This window comes from Procambarus clarkii, chromosome 56 (genome assembly GCF_040958095.1).
Source record: "Procambarus clarkii isolate CNS0578487 chromosome 56, FALCON_Pclarkii_2.0, whole genome shotgun sequence".
NCBI classification, from domain to species: domain Eukaryota; kingdom Metazoa; phylum Arthropoda; class Malacostraca; order Decapoda; family Cambaridae; genus Procambarus; species Procambarus clarkii.
This window is the reverse complement of record NC_091205.1, coordinates 7,929,450-7,954,622: the sequence shown is the minus strand read 5'-3', so window position 1 is coordinate 7,954,622 and position 25,173 is coordinate 7,929,450. Positions and strand designations below refer to the sequence as shown.

The following is a 25,173-nucleotide window of genomic DNA, read 5'->3' as shown; positions in this document are numbered from 1 at the left end:
AAATGAATTTTGGAGAAGTGATTTTTGATTTACCTCCAACAGTGAAGCATAATGTACGAAAGATTGAGAAAATTCGTGTTAGAATTATTAATCTTACTTTTTCGGTCATATTTAATAAAATATATATATATATATATATATATATATATATAATATATATAAATATATGTCGTATAGTAGCCAGAACGCACTTCTCAGCCTACTATGCAAGGCCCGATTTGCCTAATAAGCCAAACTTTCCTCAATTAATATATTTTCTCTAATTTTTTTCTTATGCAATGATAAAGATACCCATTTCATTATGTATGAGGTCAATTTTTTTTTATTGGAGTTAAAATTAACGAAGATATATGACCGAACCTAACCAACCCTACCTAACCTAACCTAACCTATCTTTATAGGTTAGGTTAGGTTAGGTAGCCGAAAACGTTAGGTTAGGTAGTCCAGAACGCACTTCTCAGCCTACTATGCAAGGCCCGATTTGCCTAATAAGCCAAGTTTTCATGAATTAATTGCTTTTCGAGTACCTAACCTACCTAACCTAACCTAACCTAACTTTTTCGGCTACCTAACCTAACCTAACCTATAAAGATAGGTTAGGTTAGGTTCGGTCATATACCTATGTTAATTTTAACTCCAATAAAAAAATTAACCTCATACATAATGAAATGGGTAGCTTTATCATTTCATAAGAAAAAAATTGAGAAAATATATTAATTCAGGAAAACTTGGCTTATTAGGCAAATCGTGCCTTGCATAGTAGGCTGTGAAGTGCGTTCTGGCTACTAGGTACGACATATATATATATATATATATATATATATATATATATATATATATATATATATATATATATATATATGTCGTACCTAGTAGCCAGAACGCACTTCTCAGCCTACTATGCAAGGCCCGATTTGCCTAATAAGCCAAGTTTTCATGAATTAACATATTTTCTCTAATTTTTTCTTATGAAATGATAAAGCTACCCATTTCATTATGTATGAGGTAAAAAATTTTTTATTGGAGTTAAAATTAACGTAGATATATGACCGAACCTAACCAACCCTACCTAACCTAACCTAACCTATCTTTATAGGTTAGGTTGGGTTAGGTAGCCGAAAATGTTAGGTTAGGTTAGGTTAGGTAGGTTAGGTAGTCGAAAAAGCATTAGTTCATGAAAACGTGGCTTATTAGGCAAATCGGGCCTTGCATAGTAGGCTGAGAAGTGCGTTCTGGCTACTAGGTACGACATATATATATATATATATATATATATATATATATATATATATATATATATATATATATATATATATATATATATATATATATATACTGTGCTACAAATAAAACGTGGAACACTGGAACACAACGTGGCGTATACATTGCCCGAAACGCTATGCGTGCTAGTGGCTTCACAGGAGTGCAGGCGATGAGTCACAATAACGTGGCTAAAGTAAGTTGACCAGACCACACACTAGACGGTGAAGAGACGACGACGTCATTAGCGTTTTGGACAGTAATTCGATTGAGAATGGTCCAGGACGGACCGAAACGTCGTCGTCCCTTCACCTTCTAGTGTGTGGTCTGATCAATTTACAGGAATGTCTAACTTCAAGTCTCTGTACGCTAATAAACCCTATGTACCGTCTTGTATATATAAAAAAAAAAAAAAATAAATAAATAAATAAATAAATAAATAAATAAATAAATAACAAGTATACGGGGCGCCACGTATATGGCGAATTATGGCAAGTACGGGGAGATTAGGAGATAGTATTGGCGGCCGTCGACGCCTTGCTGCCTCAGTCTCCACTTGTGGACGTTAGGTGCCGCCGCGCTCGTGGGGGGTCTACAAAACGTTTTCCTAACACAGTCTGACTCTTACAACTGTGAACGCCAGCGCTGCATAGTGTGATCTACACTGTTGCGGTATGTAGCTGCATTTTACATTCCTGTGCCGTATACCGTCATAGTGCAGTTGGCTCTTCATTCTCGACACTCAATCGGGAAACCGGGTTCGATTCTTAGGCCGGAGAGAAATGATTGGGCACATTTCCTTTAACCTAATGTGTCTGTTTACCTAGCAGTAAATAGGTACCCGGGAGTTAGGCAGTTGTTGTGGGGTTCCATCCTGGGGTGTGTTTGTATAGCTCGACCTTAGGGGGGCGGGGCTTCGATAACGGCACTGTTGGATATAGTGCCCAGTGTCTTATCAGCATGAATCATTTAGCAAGAACAGTAATACTTAATAAAGAAGGTAGATTATTAATTGTTGAGACTGTATAAGCCTGATAGATATGTGAAAAAGAAGAAGGTAACAGCTAAAGCTGCCCCCGGGCTCTCTGGGGGTGGAACTCTGCCGGTGTGTATAGGGACGGGGGGGGTGGGGGAGGAGAGGGAAGGAGTGAAGAGCACCTGTGGTGACCTTTCTCTCCTTCCTCCCCCCCCCCCCCCCCCCCATCCTAACAAGCACATCCCTCGGGGTTAGAAGGAATGAATTTGTGAGGGGAGGAAGGTGTAGGGGCTTCAGACCTCCAGACCTCTGCCGGCTACATGTAGGCCACACCTGTTTACTGACCAATCAGATAGTATAGTTTTGTCCTGAACATAGAGCAGGACTTAAATAAATTGATGTTTGTTGTTGTTGTTTTAGATTCAGCTACTCTAAACAAAAAGTTCCAAGTAGCAGGGGCCCGTAGTGAACATAAGAATGAAGGTAACTACAAAAGGCCTATTGGCCCATATGAAGCAGCTCTTACTTATATCCACCCAATCTTATTCATATAAATGTCTAATATGTGCTTGGAACAATCATGGGATCTTACTTCTATTATGTTACGCGGTAATTGGTTCAACAAATCAACAACCCTGTTACGAAACCCGTATTTACTCATGTGTTTCCTAAATCTAAACTTATCTAGATTTAAGTTGGATAAGTTTAGATTTAGGAAAGACCTGGGTAAATACTGGTTCGGTATGTTAGTTTAGGTCATTTATTATGCCCCATACCCATCTTGTGGGCGGTAGTGGAAAGGGTTACAGAGGCACATAATGGGCTCAGGGACTGAGCTCCACAATTCATTTAGCTAAGCAAGTTACAGTCTTGATGAGCTAGTTACAGAATTCAATGCACATCGTCGCATCAACAATGGACTCGAGACCGACCACAAGTACGGTTCCTAAATTAAGCAACTGACATATGTGCAGAGTTAATGTCACAATTGATATGTTTGAACTGCACACCGTCCCCCATCCAGTGGGCAGCGGTGGATAGGTTCCAGTCACTTAGTTACTACCTACAGTTAGTAAACTGGGGATATTTGACTAAGATTTCTGGTAGCAGATCATTTTGAATTATTTACACATCTCTGGAACATTAGAGAATGTAATTTAAGCTTCGTCAATCTTTCTTCATGACAGGTTTCAAATTTGCGGGATTTATTTCCCTCCTGATTTTTATATCATCAGCAAATTTGCAAATATTGCTTCTCAAACCGGAATCTAAATCATTTATATATATTATGAATAATAATAATAATTCGGAGCCTGACGGTGGAGTGGACAGCGCTCGGCGTGCGTAGATCTAAGAGTCTGGGTTCGATTCCCGGCAGAGGCAGAAAAAATGAGCAGAGTTTCTTTCACCCTGATGTACCTGTTCACCTAGCAGTAAATAGGTACCTGTGAGTTAGATAGCTGCTACGGGCAGCTTCCTGGGGATGTGTGTGTCTGAAAATTAGGATTAAGGACTTGCCCAAAACACTATGCGTGCTAGTGGCTGTACAAGAATGTAAGAGCTCTTGTATAAATTAATAAAAATAAATAAATACATAACAGAGGTCCCAGGACAGAGCCTTGAGGCACTCACAACATTTTCCCACTCTTACTTAACCCCGTTTTACCCCATTTTTCTAAAACTGTTGACATTCTTTCTAAGATCAGATATTATGTACCTCGCCCTGCCCTGGTGACGCTCTATTACTCCCTCATCTATCCTTATCTCAACTATGGTATTTGTGCTTGGGGTTCTACTACCCAAAATCATTTACGTCCTCTAATTATCCAACACAAAGCTACTATTAGAACAATATCTAACTCTGGCCCCAGACAGCACTCGGTACCCTTACTCAAATCTCTGAATATGTTAGATATGATTGCAGTCTCCGTGGTGTAGTGGTAAGACACTCGCCTGGCGTTCCGCGAGCGCTATGTCATGGGTTCGTATCCTGGCCGGGGAGGATTTACTGGGCGCAATTCCTTAACTGTAGCCTCTGTTTAACGCAACAGTAAAATGTGTACTTGGATGAAAAAACGATTCTTCGCGGCAGGGGATCGTATTCCAGGGACCATAGGATTAAGGACTTGCCCGAAACGCTACGCGTACTAGTGGCTGTACAAGAATGTAACAACTCTTGTATATATCTCAAAAAAAAAAAAAAAAAAAATATTGTCATTGCACATCCTCTCATGTGTACTCTATATATTTAAAACTCTGAACTGTAATGTCAGTCCTGACCTTAAAAGCTTCTTAGAAGGTGGTAACAGAACCCATGGGCACCACACAAGACACAAATACCTATTTGATATTCCAAGATTACGACTTAATCAAACTAGAAATGCTCTACAAATCAAGAGACCCAGAATATGGAATGACCTTCCCAATCATGTCAAATGCTGTACATCTCCCAACCAGTTTAAGATGAAAACTAAGTACTACCTAATTAACTCCATGTAACATACCTTACCCCTAAATGTTAACCCATGTCTTACTATTTTTAAACAATGCTGTTTGTTGACCAACTTGTGTATTGGCTATTTTCTACCATGTTCCCCCCTTTCTTTTATCTTTTATTTTTTGTTTCAATCGAATTTATACTTTAAGCTCAATTACTATTAAGTTTTAGTCTAATTTTTTTTTCTTCCACACCTTGCCCGAAACGCTCTGCGTATTAGTGGCTTTAGGTATTTGTATGTACTTGCTCTGTCTATAAATAATCTGAAGGTTTTTAACTCTGCATCTATGCATGTACTTTTCCTAAATATAATATTATTATTATTATTATTATTATTATTATTATTATTATTATTATTATTATTATTATTATTATTATTATTATTATTATTATACTAACTCTTTGTTTCCTTTGGTATAGCCATGCCATAATCCAACTTAATATAGAACCCCCAATACCGTGAGCCTCTATCTTTTTAATAAATTTTTTATGTGGCACTGTATCAAAATCTTTGCTAAAGTCAACGTACAAAAATTATAAATCTTACCACTATCAACTGCCTCAACTATGCTGGAATAAAATGATAGCAAATTTGTTAAACATGAACGGCCATTTGTAAAACCATGTTGTGAATTTTTTATTAATCTATGTTTTACAAGATGAAGACTGATAGTATTTGCAATGTTTGCTTCAAGCAACTTTCCCACAATAGACGTTAAACAAACAGTGAAACTCAAGCCAAACAAATCCCCAGGGCTGGACGAAGTGTTTGCCAGGGTGCTTAAAAAATGCAAAGTGGAGCTTTGCGAGCCACTGTCTACCATATTTAATAAATAATTAGTCAGACAGAGTACCAGAGTCGTGGTAGGTTGCTAATGTGGTACCAATTTTCAAGAAAAGAGATAGATCACTTGCGTCAAACTATCGGCCAATTAGCTTAATAACATCCTCCCTGGTAACTGCTAAACTAGTCATCCTGTCCTCTTCCACACCAACATAGACTTGTTCGGCTGAAGGCATAATGTTAAGTTCTTCTTTAGTAAATACAAATAAAATATTTATTGAAAATACTACTCATCTCTTCGTCTTTATCAGTTATCTGACCTGTCTCAGATTTTAATGGACCTGTCCTTTCTCTAATCTTTGTTCGATATAACTGAAAAAAAAGTCTTTATGATTTGTCTTTGCTTGCCCCTGCTATGCTAACTTCATAGTTTCTTTTTGCCCTCATTATCTCTTTTTTTAATATTTCTAACCAGTTGGACGAATTCTTGTTCTAAACTGACTTCCCCATTCTTTATCCTTTTGTACCAAGCTCCCTTTCTACCTATAAGGTTCTTCAGATCCTTTGTTATCCATTTCGGGTCATTATTATTCGAGCTATTCAATTTGTATGGAATACTTCGTTCCTGTGCTTGGCTTAGAATATTTTTATATAAGTTATTTTTGAATCAACATCGAAATCTCTTTTAACGTGCGCCTGACAGCTGAGTGGACAGCGCTTCGGATTCGTAGTCCTGAGGTTCCGGGTTCGATCCTCGGTGGAGGCGGAGATAAATGGACAAAATGTTTCTTTCTCCCTGATGCCCCTGTTACTTAGCAGTAAACAGGTACCTGGGAGTTAGACAGCTGCTACGGGCTGCTTCCTGGGGGATGTGTAACAAAAAGAAGGCCTGGTCGAGGACCGGGCCGCGAAGACCCTAAGCCCCGAAATCATCTCAAGATAACCTCAAGATATACGTGACCCATCGCTGGGTTCACGTCTCGCTCCAAGATCGTCCCCCCCCCCCCCCCCCCCCCCATGCACAGGACACCTCAAAAATTCCTTAGGCCATTAAAATCAGCTTTTCGGAAATCTGGCACTTTAACATAATTTTATCTTACAAATATATTCCATTCAATGCTAAATCTTCTTTGTGATCACTACTCCCTAGCTCACTCACTATTTCGCTGAAGGGAGAGCATGGAGAGTGTCTTGAAGAATATCCTTGATGGCTCGGAGAGTATCCTTTTACGCGTAAAGATGTCTCTGAGAGTAAGTTTAGTTTATAAATATTAGTATATTTTGGTAGCAGTCTTTCCTGTAGACATATATTATTAAATATGACCGAAAAAGTAAGATTAATAATTCTAACACGAATTTTCTCAATCTTTCGTACATTTCTTTTCACTGTTGGAGGTAATTCAAAAATCAATTCTCCAAAATTCATTTTTATTTCTAGTCTGACGCGACACTTGAGCGCGTTTCGTAAAACTTATTACATTTTCAAAGACTTTACACATACACAACTGAATAGAACTTACATATTTCCGATTTGTTTATATCTACATTTGAGTGAGGTGGATGGGGTGAGGTGGTATTTAATAGGGTATTAATTTCATCAACACAAGACAGAACACGAAACAATGGGTATTGAAATGGAAGTGATTGTAGAAAGCCTATTGGTCCATATTTCTTGATGCTTCTATATTGGAGCGGAGTCTTGAGGTGGGTAGAATATAGTTGTGCATTAATTGGCTGTTGATTGCTGGTGTTGACTTCTTAATGTGCAGTGCCTCGCAAACGTCAAGCCGTCTGCTATCGCTGTATCTATCGATGATTTCTGTGTTGTTTACTAGGATTTCTCTGGCGATGGTTTGGTTGTGGGAAGAGATTATATGTTCCTTAATGGAGCCCTGTTGCTTATGCATCGTTAAACGCCTAGAAAGAGATGTTGTTGTCTTGCCTATATACTGGGTTTTTTGGAGCTTACAGTCCCCAAGTGGGCATTTGAAGGCATAGACGACGTTGGTCTCTTTTAAAGCGTTCTGCTTTGTGTCTGGAGAGTTTCTCATGAGTAGGCTGGCCGTTTTTCTGGTTTTATAGTAAATCATCAGTTGTATCCTCTGATTTTTGTCTGTAGGGATTTATAAATATTATGAACAAAATTACCTTTGACCATTTTCCTACTACAGGAAGAATAATGTTAGTTAAGAAACGTTATGAAAGATTCCCGTGACTATTTTGATTGAAAGCAAAACTATTTTAGCTAAGAAAGGATGCGAAGACGATACATTAGACTATTTTACAGTTGAATGAGGAGTGATTTTATTTAAGAAACGTTAAGAAAAGATTGTTTTAGTAAATTTGTTAAAGCATAAAGTGTAGCTTTGTTTAAGAACAATATAAGTAAGAAATATTAAATTGATAAAGAGAAATACATTAACATAGTTTTGCAATAAGTATATAAATGAGTAAAAGTTTTGTAAATAACATTTGTAAGTAAATAATATAACTTTTGTTAATAACTTATAAATAAATTTTAAATAAATATTTTTAAAGTAAATAAACTGGAAAATATATAATTAAATTTGTTGAGAAACAGTAATGCTGTTGATAATATATAACAAAGAACTATTTATGTATAAAGATGTAATTGAAACAATTGTACATTTTGCTTTAAAGAAATACAGAATACACATAAGAATATGAAAAGAGTGTGAACTGAACTTATAGAGAACATGAATACCGTTGAGAACATGCTGAGAACATGCATAACATAAAGAAAACACGTAAAAGGCAGGCAAAGATCATGTAAGAACGTGTAATAAGTTGTGCAGAGAACTTGTAAGAACGTTCTGAGAACATGGAGAGTAAGTGTGCAAAGAACATGCTGCAAAAATTTGGAGAACATGGAGATAACATGCAAATATGAAATGAACATTTGGAGAATATTTAAGAACATGCAAAACGCATAAGAAGAAGTGCAGAGTACATGTAAGAATATTCAAAGGACGGAGGAAGCATGTAAGAACGAATAACGATATGCAGAGAACATGTAAGAACATGCCCGGAATATAGAACAGTTGAGCCCTAAACACTTGAGTATTGACAAAATACAGTAAGAAGAATAGTGGTAAAATGCATTGTAAAAGCTGTTTTTACAAGATACATTGTTCCATGAGACGAGAGAGATAGATGTAGAACGGGAAAATAAGAGAGAGAAAAAAAAGAGACATAATTATTTCATTTTACAGGAGCTGGCAATGAGAGGGGGTGAGATACGGAGGAGTTGGTAGGGTGCGAGGGGGGAAGATATGATCGATTGGTGGGGGAGCTGTTGGGGGGCAAGGGAGGATATAAGGAAGAGGGCAGTGCGGGTGTCGTGACTAAGGTTGAGCAGGGGGGATAGGCGTGGGGCAGGAGTAGGGTGACCGGTGTCGCACGCAAGTGGGAAGATAAGGCTCGTTACCTGACAGAAACCCCTGTCAGGGGGGTTTCTGTCAGGTAACGAGCCTGAGTGTAGGGGTAACCCCTACCTGAGTGTTATTTACATACATACACACACACACACACACATACACACACACACACACATACACACAGTGTGTCAGAGTGGTTGACAAATGGAATGCATTAGGAAGTGAAGTGGTGGAGGCTGACTCCATACACAGTTTCAAGTGTAGATATGATAGAGCCCAATAGGCTCAGGAATCTGTACACCTGTTGATTGACGGTTGAGAGGCGGGACCAAAGAGCCAGAGCTCAACCCCTGCAAGCACAACTAGGTGAGTACACACACACACACATGTAGAATTTTCCCCCTTGAGGAAGGGGGAACACACACTTCCCCCTCGATCAGTGGTAGCTGTGGGTATTAAAGAGCAGGAAGGTTCCAATAGGACAGAGTGGAATGATAAGGACAAAGCGGCAGTGGATGAAATACTGAAGGCACTAGACATGGAAGTGAGCATAGCATTGAGAAGGTTTTCAGGCTAAGCTGGTACAACAAAGATCGAGACCGTGTGTTAAAGATAGTGTTAGCAACAGAGAACACAAAGGAGAAGATTCTAACAAGGAAGAGCCACCTACAATATATGGGAGAATTCAAAAACGTATTCCTCCAGAGGGACATGATGAGGGAGGAGAGCCACGGCGGCCGAAGCAAGGAAGAAACGCAGGGCGAGAGGGGAAAACTAGGAAATCACAGCTCCCAACACAACATCCTCAGAGGTGAGGGGGGAACCCACAACCAGCTACCCAGTAACGCCAGAGGGGAGGACAACCCCACCACCCTCCTCTGCATAGAAACCCCCCCCTACCCCAAACCCTCCCTGCCCCCACTCAAATGCTCAGCCAAATCTCCCTCCCCCCAAACCCCATTCCCACCCTGCTACCCCTCCCCTTCTCCCGATATGTCCCCCCTCCCCCCTTTTCCTTCCTGTTCTCCCTCCCCCTTCATCCCATATCCCCCCTGCCCCCTCCCCCCATTCTTCACTTGACCCCCCACCCCTCACCCCAGTATCCACTGAGACCCTGTTATCCACCTCACAAATCCTCACACGCATGGAACAGCTTCTCCCACCAGCAGAACACTCACCAAGGAGATGATTTGAGAAGGGACAGAAGAAAGCGAGCCTCAAGGCAATGTACACTAACATAGATGGAATTATAAATAAAGCAAATGAACTTGGAGAATGGGCACTAGAAGAAAACCCAGACATAACAGCACTCACAAAAACAAAGCTAACGAAAACCATAACAAATGCAGTGTTCCCACAGGACAATTATGTTATGAGGAAACAGAGAGAAGGAAGAGGTGGTGCTGGTGTAGCTCTGCTGGTAAGAAAAGGCTGGGAATTTGAGGAGATGGTTATTCAGGGATGTGAAGGTTTCAGAGACTACATAACAGGTACCGTAAAAACTGGTGGACAAAAAATTATAGTCGTAGTCATATATAATCCACCACCAAATGACAGAAGGCCCAGACAGGAATATGATAGAAACAACATGGCCACCATTAACATATTAGAGAGAGCAGCTTCTGTTGCTAGCATGAATAGATCTGGACTACTAATCATGGGAGACTTCAACCACGGAAAGATAGAGTGGAAGAACAGAGACCTGCATGGAGGACCAGAAACATGGAAAGATAAGCTGCTGGACGTGGCAACAAGGCACTTTCTAAGCCAGCACATCAAGGAACTAACAAGAATGAGAGGAGAAGATGAACCAGCCATGCTCGATCTGATGAGTGGGATATAAGGGAAGTTAAGATGGAAGCACCCTTGGGAATGAGTGATCACAGTGTATTGAACTTTGAGTACCTGGTAGAGCTATAAGGCACTACGGGCTCACCATAGCCCGTGCTACTTGGAACTCTGTTCCAGGTAGCGAATCTTTAACAACAACAACATGGTAGAGCTAGGAATTATCTCCCCAAAAAAGAACTAGGAAACAAAAGGCTGGCATACCGAAAGGGGAATTATGAGATGAGAAGTTTCCTAAGGAAAATACTTTGGGACACAAACCTCAGAGCTAAGTCTGTATAAGATATGATGGACTATTTCACCCAAAAGTGTCAGGAGGCAGTAAACAGGTTCATCTCGGCCCAAAGGGAAAAATCCGAGAAGCAAATGAAGAATCCATGGTATAATAGGGCATGTATGGAAGCAAAGGGACTGAACAAAAGAGTGTGGAGGAACTTCCGGAATAACATAACACCAGAAAGCAGAAAGAGATACCAGAGAGCCAGGAATGAGTATGTTAGGGTGTGAAGAGAAGCAGAGAAAAATTATGAAAATTATATAGCAAATAAAGCCAAGGTCGAACCAAAGCTACTCCAGTCACATTAGGAGGAAAACAAAAGTTAAAGAACAGGTAATGAAACTTAGAACAGGCGAGGACAGGTACACAGAGAATGACAAAGAGGTGTGTGAAGAACTCAACAAGAGGTTCCAGGAAGTCTTCACAATAGAACAAGGTGAGATCACTGTGCTAGGAGAAAGGGAAGTAAACCAGGCGGCCTTCGAAATTACGAGAGAGGAGGTCAGGAGACACCTGCTGGATCTGGATGTTAGAAAGGCTGTTGGTCCAGAGAGGATCTCGCCATGGGTACTGAAAGAGTGTGCAGAGGCACTTTGCTTGCCACTCTCCATAGTGTATAATAGGTCACTGGAGACGGGAAACCTACCAGAAATATGGAAGAGGGCGAATGTGGTCCCAATATACAAAAAAGGCGACAGGCAAGAGACACTGAACTACAGGCCAGTGTCCTTGACTTGTATACCATGCACGGTGATGGAAAAGATCATGAGAAAAAAACTAGTAACACATCTGGAGAGAAGGGACTTCGTGACAAATCGCCAACATGGGTTCAGGGAGGGTAAATCTTGCCTGACTGGCTTAATAGAATTCTACGACCAGGTGACAAAGTATAAGCAAGAAAGAGAAGGCTGGGCAGACTGCATTTTCTTGGATTGTCGGAAAGCCTTTGACACAGTACCGCATAAGAGCCTGGTACATAAGCTGGAGAGACAGGCAGGTGTAGCTGGTAAGGTGCTCCAGTGATAAGGGAGTACCTAAGCAATAGGAAGCAGAGAGTTACGGTGAGGAGTGAGACCTCAGATTGGCGTGAAGTCACCAGTGGAGTCCCACAGGGCTCTGTACTCGGTCCTATCTTGTTTCTAATATATGTAAATGATCTCCCGGAGGGTATAGATTCATTTCTCTCAATGTTTGCTGATGATGCCAAAATTATGAGAAGGATTAAGACAGAGGAGGACTGCTTGAGGCTTCAAGAAGACCTAGACAAGCTGAAGGAATGGTCGAACAAATGGTTGTTAGAGTTTAACCCAAGCAAATGTAATGTAATGAAAATAGGTGTAGAGAGCAGGAGGCCAGATACAAGGTATCATCTGGGAGATGAAATTCTTCAAGAGTCAGAGAGAGAAAAAGACTTGGGGGTTGATATCATGCCAGACCTGTCCCCTGCTGCCCATATCAAGAGGATGACATAAGCGGCATATGCCAGGCTGGCCAACATAAGAACGGCATTCAGAAACTTGTGTAAGGAATCATTCAGAACCTTGTATACCACATATGTCAGGCCAATCCTGGAGTATGCAGCCCCAGCATTGAGTCCATATCTAGTCAAGGATAAGACTAAACTGGAAAAGGTTCAGAGGTTTGCCACCAGACTAATACCTGAGCGGAGAGGTATGAGCTACGAAGGAAGACTACGGGAATTAAACCTTACTTCGCTGGAAGACAAGAGTTAAGGGGGGACATGATCACCACATTCAAGATTTTCAAGGGAATTGATAGGGTAGATAAAGACAGGATATTTAACACAAGGGGCACGTGTTGGTTATCTGGGGCTTTAACTCAAATATGGAATTATTTAATCATGAAAATTAATATAATCGAAGGACCACCCACTTTTGAGAAAAGAGGGAAAACAAATAAAGGGATTATAAGACTGACACTATAGAACCAGTGCCTATGTGTGTTAAATTATTTAACAATCACTTAAAGAGAATGAATGGACTGTATTACTAATTGATTAAAGTTAAAAGCCTCAAATATCAACATTGGGGGGGGGGATATTTCTAGAAATTCATATATATCTAGGAACCAGTGTGGTTCGTCACCAGTTTATTAATGAGGTTTACTTAGTAGAGTAATAGAATCTTAACTAGAATGTAGATTCTAAAGGATCATGAAATATTAAAGGCAAACTTATTGAGTACTGAACAGTAAATTATTGTTTTTATATTGGGAGGACAACATACACACCTGTGACACTAATGGGAGGACAACATACACAGCTGTGACACTAATGGGAGGACAACATACACACCTGTGACACTAATGGGAGGACAACATACACAGCTGTGACACTAATGGGAGGACAACATACACACCTGTGACACTAATGGGAGGACAACATACACAGCTGTGACACTAATGGGAGGACAACATACACACCTGTGACACTAATGGGAGGACAACATACACACCTGTGACACTAATGGGAGGACAACATACACAGCTGTGACACTAATGGGAGGACAACATACACACCTGTGACACTAATGGGAGGACAACATACACAGCTGTGACACTAATGGGAGGACAACATACACACCTGTGACACTAATGGGAGGACAACATACACACCTGTGACACTAATGGGAGGACAACATACACAGCTGTGACACTAATGGGAGGACAACATACACACCTGTGACACTAATGGGAGGACAACATACACAGCTGTGACACTAATGGGAGGACAACATACACACCTGTGACACTAATGGGAGGACAACATACACAGCTGTGACACTAATGGGAGGACAACATACACACCTGTGACACTAATGGGAGGAAAACATACACAGCTGTGACACTAATGGGAGGACAACATACACAGCTGTGACACTAATGGGAGGACAACATACACACCTGTGACACTAATGGGAGGACAACATACACAGCTGTGACACTAATGGGAGGACAACATACACACCTGTGACACTAATGGGAGGACAACATACACACCTGTGACACTAATGGGAGGACAACATACACACCTGTGACACTAATGGGAGGACAACATACACAGCTGTGACACTAATGGGAGGACAACATACACAGCTGTGACACTAATGGGAGGACAACATACACACCTGTGACACTAATGGGAGGACAACATACACAGCTGTGACACTAATGGGAGGACAACATACACACCTGTGACACTAATGGGAGGACAACATACACAGCTGTGACACTAATGGGAGGACAACATACACACCTGTGACACTAATGGGAGGACAACATACACACCTGTGACACTAATGGGAGGACAACATACACACCTGTGACACTAATGGGAGGACAACATACACAGCTGTGACACTAATGGGAGGACAACATACACACCTGTGACACTAATGGGAGGACAACATACACACCTGTGACACTAATGGGAGGACAACATACACACCTGTGACACTAATGGGAGGACAACATACACAGCTGTGACACTAATGGGAGGACAACATACACAGCTGTGACACTAATGGGAGGACAACATACACACCTGTGACACTAATGGGAGGACAACATACACAGCTGTGACACTAATGGGAGGACAACATACACACCTGTGACACTAATGGGAGGACAACATACACACCTGTGACACTAATGGGAGGACAACATACACACCTGTGACACTAATGGGAGGACAACATACACAGCTGTGACACTAATGGGAGGACAACATACACACCTGTGACACTAATGGGAGGACAACATACACACCTGTGACACTAATGGGAGGACAACATACACAGCTGTGACACTAATGGGAGGACAACATACACACCTGTGACACTAATGGGAGGACAACATACACAGCTGTGACACTAATGGGAGGACAACATACACACCTGTGACACTAATGGGAGGACAACATACACAGCTGTGACACTAATGGGAGGACAACATACACACCTGTGACACTAATGGGAGGACAACATACACACCTGTGACACTAATGGGAGGACAACATACACACCTGTGACACTAATGGGAGGACAACATACACAGCTGTGACACTAATGGGAGGACAACATACACACCTGTGACACTAATGGGAGGACAACATACACACCTGTGACACTAATGGGAGGACAACATACACAGCTGTGACACTAATGGGAGGACAACATACACACCTGTGACACTAATGGGAGGACAACATACACACCTGTGACACTAATGGGAGGACAACATACACAGCTGTGACACTAATGGGAGGACAACATACACACCTGTGACACTAATGGGAGGACAACATACACACCTGTGACACTAATGGGAGGACAACATACACAGCTGTGACACTAATGGGAGGACAACATACACACCTGTGACACTAATGGGAGGACAACATACACACCTGTGACACTAATGGGAGGACAACATACACACCTGTGACACTAATGGGAGGACAACATACACACCTGTGACACTAATGGGAGGACAACATACACAGCTGTGACACTAATGGGAGGACAACATACACAGCTGTGACACTAATGGGAGGACAACATACACAGCTGTGACACTAATGGGAGGACAACATACACAGCTGTGACACTAATGGGAGGACAACATACACACCTGTGTCACTAATGGGAGGACAACATACACACCTGTGTCACTAATGGGAGGACAACATACACAGCTGTGACACTAATGGGAGGACAACATACACAGCTGTGACACTAATGGGAGGACAACATACACACCTGTGTCACTAATGGGAGGACAACATACACACCTGTGTCACTAATGGGAGGACAACATACACACCTGTGTCACTAATGGGAGGAAAACATACACAGCTGTGACACTAATGGGAGGACAACATACACACCTGTGTCACTAATGGGAGGAAAACATACACAGCTGTGACACTAATGGGAGGACAACATACACAGCTGTGACACTAATGGGAGGACAACATACACAGCTGTGACACTAATGGGAGGACAACATACACACCTGTGACACTAATGGGAGGACAACATACACACCTGTGACACTAATGGGAGGACAACATACACAGCTGTGACACTAATGGGAGGACAACATACACACACCTGTGACACTAATGGGAGGACAACATACACAGCTGTGACACTAATGGGAGGACAACATACACAGCTGTGACACTAATGGGAGGACAACATACACAGCTGTGACACTAATGGGAGGACAACATACAATCACCTGTGACACTAATGGGAGGACAACATACACAGCTGTGACACTAATGGGAGGACAACATACACAGCTGTGACACTAATGGGAGGACAACATACACAGCTGTGTCACTAATGGGAGGACAACATACACAGCTGTGACACTAATGGGAGGACAACATACACAGCTGTGTCACTAATGGGAGGACAACATACACAGCTGTGACACTAATGGGAGGACAACATACACAGCTTTGTCACTAATGGGAGGACAACATACACAGCTGTGACACTAATGGGAGGACAACATACACACACCTGTGACACTAATGGGAGGACAACATACACAGCTGTGACACTAATGGGAGGACAACATACACAGCTGTGACACTAATGGGAGGACAACATACACAGCTGTGACACTAATGGGAGGACAACATACACAGCTGTGACACTAATGGGAGGACAACATACACAGCTGTGACACTAATGGGAGGACAACATACACAGCTGTGTCACTAATGGGAGGACAACATACACAGCTGTGACACTAATGGGAGGACAACATACACAGCTGTGTCACTAATGGGAGGACAACATACACAGCTGTGACACTAATGGGAGGACAACATACACAGCTGTGACACTAATGGGAGGACAACATACACAGCTGTGACACTAATGGGAGGACAACATACACACACCTGTGACACTAATGGGAGGACAACATACTCAACTGTACCACTGTAGTAGATTGGGTTAAATACACATCTATATATATATAGAGAGAACAATTTCACAAATATTGGGATCAAAGAAGTCTTTAAATAACAAACCGACTCTCCTGTCTAATAACGATGGTCAGCTTTCAGCCTCTGATTCTGCTATTGAGTTCAATAGGTTCTTCTCTTCCATTGGTTCATCCCTTGCTAATGATATTCCATCTTCCAGTACTGACATTAAGGACTATCTTACAGGGAACTATCCCCAGTCTCTGTACCTAAAGCCTATTAATTCCATTGACGTCAATGAGATAATCCTTTCCCTTAAAACCAAGTCTGGTGCCCTTGAGGAGATACCAACTTTAATCTACAAAAAAGCCTCCAGATCTTTAGCCCCTGCTATTGCTTTGCTCTTCAACAAGTCACTTGAACTCCAAACCTTTCCAGATATTCTAAAAAAAGCGAGAGTAACGCCTGTCCACAAATGTGGTGATCTCACAGATGTTAACAACTACAGACCTATATCAATCCTGCCAAACTTGTCTAAAATTTTTGAAAAACTAATCTATAAGCAGCTTTACTCATATCTAGCCAAACTCAATATACTTAGCCCTTGCCAATATGGCTTCAGGCCCAAAAAAAGCACTAACGATGCACTTATTAGTATGCTTAACTCGATTCATACAGCTCTTGATAAAAATGAGTTCCCTGTTGGGTTATTTGTGGACCTGCGTAAAGCTTTCGATACTGTCAACCACCAAAACCTTCTTCTTAAATTACATCATTATGGTGTCAGAGGACACTCCCTACAATACCTCAAATCCTACCTTTCTGACAGGCTCCAATGTGTTTCTGTGAATAATACAATTTCTCCCACCCTACCCATCAACATTGGTGTTCCCCAGGGCAGCATACTTGGCCCTCTCCTCTTTCTCATCTACATTAATGACCTTCCAAATGCCTCCCAACACCTCAAACCAATCCTATTTGCTGACGACACAACCTTCATTTACTCCAGTCCTGATCCCCTTGTTCTAAATGCCACAGTAAATACTGAGCTAAATAAAGTCCATCTGTGGCTAACTGCCAACAAACTCACCCTTAACATTGACAAAACTTTCTATATTCTGTTTGGCAATAAATCCTCTAATCAAATAAATCTCAAAATAAACAATACCCAAATTTGTAACAAATTAGATGGCAAATTCCTTGGCATTCTCATTGACCACAAGCTGAATTTCCAGGGACACATTCTAAACATATCAAAAAAAGTTTCAAAAACTGTGGGCATTCTTTCTAAGATCAGATATTATGTACCACGCCCTGCCCTGGTGACTCTCTATTACTCCCTTATCTATCCATATCTCAACTATGGTATTTGTGCTTGGGGCTCTACTACCCAAAATCACTTACGTCCTCTAATTACTCAACACAAAGCTGCTATTAGGACAATATCCAATTCTGGCCCCAGACATCACTCGGTACCCCTACTCAAATCCCTGAATATGTTAGACATTAAGTCACTGCACATTCTCTCATGTGTATTATACATATATAAAACGCTAAACTGTAATGCCAATCCTGATCTCAAAAGCTTCATAGAAGGTTGTAACAGAACCCATGAGCACCACACCAGAAATAAATACAGTTTTGATATTCCTAGAGTACGACCTAATCAAACCAGAAATGCTCTACAAATCAAGGGGCCCAGAATGTGGAATGACCTTCCCAACCATGTTAAAGACAGTACCTCTCTCAACCAGTTTAAGTTAAAAACGAAGCTATACCTAATAAATTCCCTGTAACCTACCTTACCTCTCTATTGTCAACCCATGTATGTTTTTTGTTTTTTTTGTTTTTCAAATCAACGCTGTTTTAATGTAATTTTCTGTAATAATTTGTAATTGTATTTGTTCTGTTTTTTCAACAATGTTCCCCCCCTCTTTTACCCCTATTTTTATTTGTACTCAACGCATTTTTTTCTTTTTACCCATTAGTTTTAAGCTTTAGTCAGTAGTGTTTTTTCCTGCCCGAAACGCTTTGCGTAATAGTGGCTTTAGGCATTGTATGTACTAGCTCTATCTATAAAGCCAACAAACTTTGTAAAATCTCTTTATGTATGTACCTTTGCCTAAATAAAAATTATTATTATTATTATTATTATTATTATTATTATATAAACACTATACACTGGTATCGTGGTAACTACTCGGGTCCAGTTTTAAAATAACATTCAATTATTGTGAAGGTTTGAAGAGCTGAATGACCCAAATTTTCACGAGAATACCAGACGGTGAAGAAGGAAGAACTTGTGAAGGACAAAAGTGAATGAGCCTAACAACACACAACAGTTGCCTAATTCAATTTAACTCACCTAACTAACTCGTTGCCTTTATACTTCTAGATGAACAGTTACATTAGGTGAATTAAAACATACCCAATCATCTCTGTCCAGCCCAAGGATCGAACACGGGATCCCTGATTGTTCGTCTAGAATGTTAGGATTTTACAGTCTGTAAACGTTCATTATCCTCTTAACAGAACTTAAATCAAATTATAGATGTTGGATAAAAATGTGTACACACAGATTTTAAACACTCGAATGCCTTATGATAATCATTTGTGTATAATTCAATCTTTCGTTTGGTTCCAGAGGGACGACAGTCATGGGACGGAGCCGCAAACTGTCCAGTAAGCTCCTCAAACGAACAGCTGAGAACCGACAATCGGCTGATGAGAAACAGTGTAACGAGGATGAGCAACACACTGAGAAACATCAGGAGAATGGAGACATACAACAGGCCGGCGAGCACCAACAGGCCGGCGAGCACCAACAGGCTGGTGGTGCTCTCACCAAAACCAAAACCCATCGCTGTAACATCTGCCAGTTGACATTCGCCACAACATTAAGCTTTGAAAGACACATGAAGAGACATGAAGCAAACAAACCACATGAGTGCCAAGACTGTGACAAGAAATTCGTAACAAAATCTGGCCTCGATATTCACAGAAGAAAACACACAGGTGAGAGACCATACAAGTGTGACAATTGCTCAAAGGCCTTCACAACACGATCAGTACTCATTATGCACATGAGAGGTCACACAGGTGAGAAACCTTATGAGTGCAATACTTGTGGTGCAAGGTTCACTCAGAGTGCAACTCGAGCTGACCACATGCGGCGTCATACAGGAGAAAAACAATACCAATGTACCACTTGCCCAGAAAAATTTGTTACGAGAATAAATTATCGTGGGCACATATTGTTGTGTCAAAGAAAAAGTAAGATTGAGTGTAAAATATGTAAAAAACAATTTACCTCCAACCTTAAACTTAAAAACCATATGGTTAAACATTCAAATGAAAGACCATTTGAATGCGGAGAATGTGGAAGAAAGTTTAAAAGCAAAATTTCGGTGGCAAGTCATCTAAAATCCGTACATTCAAATGAAAAACCTCACAAGTGTGACATATGCATGAAAAGATTTGCAGTAAGAAGTTCTCTTATCTTGCACACGATGACTCATACTAATATTGGCAGAGTTCAGTGTGAACAATGTGGAAGGATGCTCAACTCTAAAAGACATGTTCTCCGTCACCAAACTTCACAAACTGGATGCAAGAGAAACTATGTTTTTAAACCATTCTTTTGTAAGCTATGTGGAACCCAGTTTAATAATGACAGCACCGCTCGAAAACATAGAAGGATCATGGATTGCACGAAAACACATGTACGTTTCTTATGTGACTTCTGTCGTGAGGACTGTAAAACATACGAAGGACTTCTAACGCATCTGCTTGATCATGCTGAACCTGGAAGGAAAGGTTATGACAACTTACTCCATAGAATGACTCATAGCAAAAAACGTATCAATCCAGCCTGGGTAGTGAAGGTTTACAACTCTGATACAGTTAGTACGTCAAGAGACAGCAGTGGTGCTTACATTAATATCGACCAACGGCAAGTCACAAGCGTCCCTACTGACCATACACCAGCTGTTCACAACAGCACAGCTGTGCACCATCAACGAGACAATGTAGTCTATCACAAAACAGCTATAGACCATCGCAAAACGGTTGTAGACCATCACGAAACAGCTGTAGACCATCACAAAACAGCTATAGACTATCGCAAAACAGCTATAGACCATCACGAAACAGTTGTAGACCATCGCGAAATAGCTGTAGATTATCACAAAACAGGTATAGACTATCGCAAAACAGCTGTAGACCATCACGAAACAGATGTAGACCATCACAGAACAGCTGTAGACCATCACAAACCAGCTGCAGATCATCATAAAACAGCTGTAAACGTCTTATCTCAGGATTCGTGTTTTACTGGTGAAACTAATTTTGATAAGATAAACACGAATGATAAGCTAAATAAGTATGAGGGTAGAAAATATCTCGGAAATACAGAAGCATATTATAATTTAGACAGTAATCACATGAATGGTATATGGGGAACATGTCGAGTTCTTGGCAACAACTATATTTTAACCAGGGAACTGCAGGTGAGGGATAAATGTGACATAGGAGTGATCAAACATGCTTGTGTGATGCACAGATGTTATCCCATGATTAGGGAGGCAGAAGAAGTGGGTCTAAAAGTGGAGACAGAGGATTATAACTTAGAAAGTAAACACATTAATGGTATATGGGGAAGATATCAAGATCTTGGCAACGACTGTTATTTAACCAGGGAACTCAAGGTGAGGGAAAAATGTGACATAGAAGTGATCAAACGTGCTTGTGTGATGCAGAGAAGTTATCCCATGATTAAGGAAGCAGAAGAAGTGAGTGTGAAAGAGGAGAATGAGACAGTGGATAAATGGGAAGAAGAGCCGGAGATGCAGAAGACATCAGATAGACAGTTCCTAGAGAGCACCTCACTCCTCATCGTCAACGGTATCACCACAATCAAGCGTGAAGCGCCTCATCCTGTTCCTCACACTTCAGTACCTCATTATTGATAATATGTTCGACCATCCAACAACTGACTACCTCACAGCCTCACCCTTGGCTACCTAAAGCTTGACTGTCCTGTACTCTATCACCTTTATATTGCTTATCATTAGATACATTTCTTGAACATTTCACATTTGTTAGTTTACTTCTTGTTTAGTATTGTCTTCATTCCATTTTATCTATAACAACAAAATTAACTGAATTATTTTAAGTTTTGCCTGAAATGCTTTGCGTATTAATGGCTTTATTTATTATCATTAATATTATATTATTATTATTTACACAAGCAGGTCACACTAGCGTGATATATCAATGAAAAAAATTGGAGCAAGACGTATTGTAGATTCGATTGAATCCCATCTTGAATAACTTTTACAATGTTGTTGTCCAGAGGTAAGGTGCACGGCTTGGGAGTACCCTGGTCGAGGGTTCGAAATTATTCGAATTTCGGATATCTCTTTCTCCTCTCGCTGAAAGAAGAGTGAACCAAGTATACTACCCTGCAGAACGCCAATGTATATTGGTAAAACAGGAGAAGTAGACTCGTTCACTGAAACATACTGTTGCCTGTCACTGAGGTAAGATTGCAAGTACTGTAGAGAGTGGCTTCTGACTCCATAGTGTTGGAGTTTGAGAGAAGGTTATTGTGGTTAAGTGTCAAACGCATTACCTAGGTAAACAAACAGAGCAATGTGGTACACATTTTTCTCAAGAGCTGCATGTAATAGGTTAAGCATATTTATAAGAGCATCACTGGTGCTTTTATGGGGCATGAAGCCATATTGGCTTGAACTGAGTATATTGTGTTTATCGAGAAACGAATAGAGCTGTTTGTACAGGAGCTACTCAAAGATTTTGGACAAGGTGGGAAGGCCTGATATTGGTCTGAAATTGTTGATTTCGGGGAGATCTTCACTCTTATGGACTGAAATGACTTAAGCAAGTTTTTTTAAGAGCATCAGGGAAGGCTTGGAGCTCCAGAGATTTATTGTAGAGCAACGCTATTGCAGGAGCTAGAAACCTGGAGGACTTTTTATAGATTACGGTTGGTATCTCGGAAGGGTTACAGGATTTAGTTTTAAGTGACAGGGTAATATAAAAAAATATAAGGAGTTAGCTGGGAATATGTACAGAGGCTCACAATAGCTGTCAGAGAGGTTTCCGCTCACATTACTAGGGATGCTGGGATCTCATTTGCCAAGGAGGTGCCAATGGAAGAAAAGAAACTATTGAATTTAGTAGCTGTCTCAGCGCCTGATAACATTCTACTATTTCCAGCTAGGAATATATATAATTTTTTTTATCCAAGTTCTTCTTTGACCCTAATATCTGGGAAATAGTGTCCCATATTTTCTTCTTGTTACCTTTTATAAGTTTAAAATTATTTTCATAGTGGGTTGCCTTGACTTTTTTTAATATCTTAGAAAGCAGTGAGGAGTATTGCTTAGTCAATTCCCTGGGAATGATATCAAGCCTGCATTTCTTCTCATATTATTTTTTTTTATTTATTTAAGTAAGTAAAACCTTATTGAGTCAAGAGTTGATGGCCCTTTTAGTTGAGACTTGCTTACTAAGTAAACGACAGTTATAGAGGCTTCGAGTTGTGCGAAGAAATGTCTGCGCTCTTAGATTAACATTAGTCATATTTCCAAATTCCGTTTCCCAGTTTATGTTGCAGCAGCAGTTGTAAAATTACTTATGGAAGCTTCAGTAAGCAGTCTAAAGCTTGTTTTCTTTGTTTGAGGAGAAGGTTAAAAAATGTCGGTTAGGAGAAATGTTGGGTAGTGGTCTGTTGTATCATCGGCGATTATTCCTGAGCTTAGTGGAGAGGTTAAGGTAGTCCAAATGTGGTCAAGGGTGGAGGCAGTTTCAGTAATTCTCGAGGGTTTAGTAATCAAAGGCAAAAACATACAGGAGTTCATACAGTTGAGGAGGCTGGCAACAAGTGGGTTATCAGGCTGGCATAGATCAATGTTGAAATCTCCAGTTAATATTAGTTGATTTTTGTTAAGCTTGTTTTATATTATTAAGGTTCTAGGCTTCGAATTTTATTCGGCTACAACAGTATTAGGAATTCTGTAGACTGCTCCCAAAGTTAAGTTGGTGTTCAGGCCCTTCAATTTGAACTGGGAAAATATATACTCTCCATGTATATATACTATATATATACTAGATTTGATCATTTTTGTACGTGATAGTTCCATATGGTAATAAATTAAATTGAATGCACTAAATTGTTAAATTAGTGTACCACCCACCTCTCTGGTTAGGTCTACAGTTGTGGATAGCAGAATAATTGGGAATATTATATAGTTGGGTAATGTCATCATTTAACCAGGTCTCAATAAGAACAACAAGGGAGAATTGGTAGTTTAGTGATTGCAATAAGGTACCAACATCATCATGGTGTTCGCTAAAGAGGCCTTGCATTGATGTTAATTAGAGACACATTATGGTTATTTGATAATACATTGTTGGCAAGTTTTGCTCTGTAGTACTTACAGTTGGTATCGTTAAAGTGATGGTTGTGATAGACAGTACATGAGAGATTCAGTTGAGGGTTATTATAGTTGAATGTAATTCAGTTTCGAGCAGCCTATATGTCAGTGTTCTGTTTCACGTGATTTTGTTTGTAGAACAATTTACATTTTTATAACTAACTTTTACGCTATTATTGATGTTATATTACTGAATAAATTTATACCAATTTGCCTCACTTTCATTCCCAGAAACTCTGTGAGCAGGAGCTAGGACCAGCGTCACTCTACAAGATGTTAATGAATACTCGTTATCAAGGATTTTAGACTAAACACCATAAGATAGTGGAGCTTTTTCCCAGTGAGCACCGTTGGTTGAAAGCGACCGACGTTACACACTGTTTATTGTGTAACATCGGTCGCTTTCAACTAACGGTGTCCACTGTGTTGTAATTATTTCATTCACTCAGGAATATTCTCCTACATAATGAACATGAGAAGATATTCTCATACTTTACCCACGTATTCAGGGATATATCAGGAGCGGTTGAGGGCCACAGGGCTAACAGCAACGCAAACCAGGCACGACGAGGCTGACCTCATTGAAACTTTTATAATATTGAACAATTTGGAAAATGTTGATCCTGATAATTTCTTCAAAAGGTCAGATGTAGCAAACAAGGAACAACGGTTTCAAGCTCAACAAGCATAATGTAGGACTAAGAACAG

At 40.4% G+C, this 25,173-nt stretch overlaps 1 protein-coding gene across 1 annotated transcript; it reads left to right on the top strand.

Annotated features, from left to right (window-relative positions):
- Positions 1-1,813: 1,813 nt before the first annotated feature.
- Positions 1,814-24,676, top strand: LOC138353072 (uncharacterized). The gene is made up of 2 exons (XM_069305714.1): positions 1,814-1,932; positions 19,650-24,676. Exon 2 carries the CDS (start codon positions 19,663-19,665, stop codon positions 21,970-21,972), a length of 2,310 nt encoding a protein of 769 aa, XP_069161815.1. The 5' UTR covers positions 1,814-1,932; positions 19,650-19,662; the 3' UTR covers positions 21,973-24,676.
- The last annotated feature ends 497 nt before the right edge of the window (positions 24,677-25,173 follow it).

Coding starts and splice junctions, on each gene's coding strand:
- LOC138353072 (XM_069305714.1), top strand. CDS start 19,663: ATGGGACGGAGCCGCAAACTGTCCAGTAAGCTCCTCAAACGAACAGCT.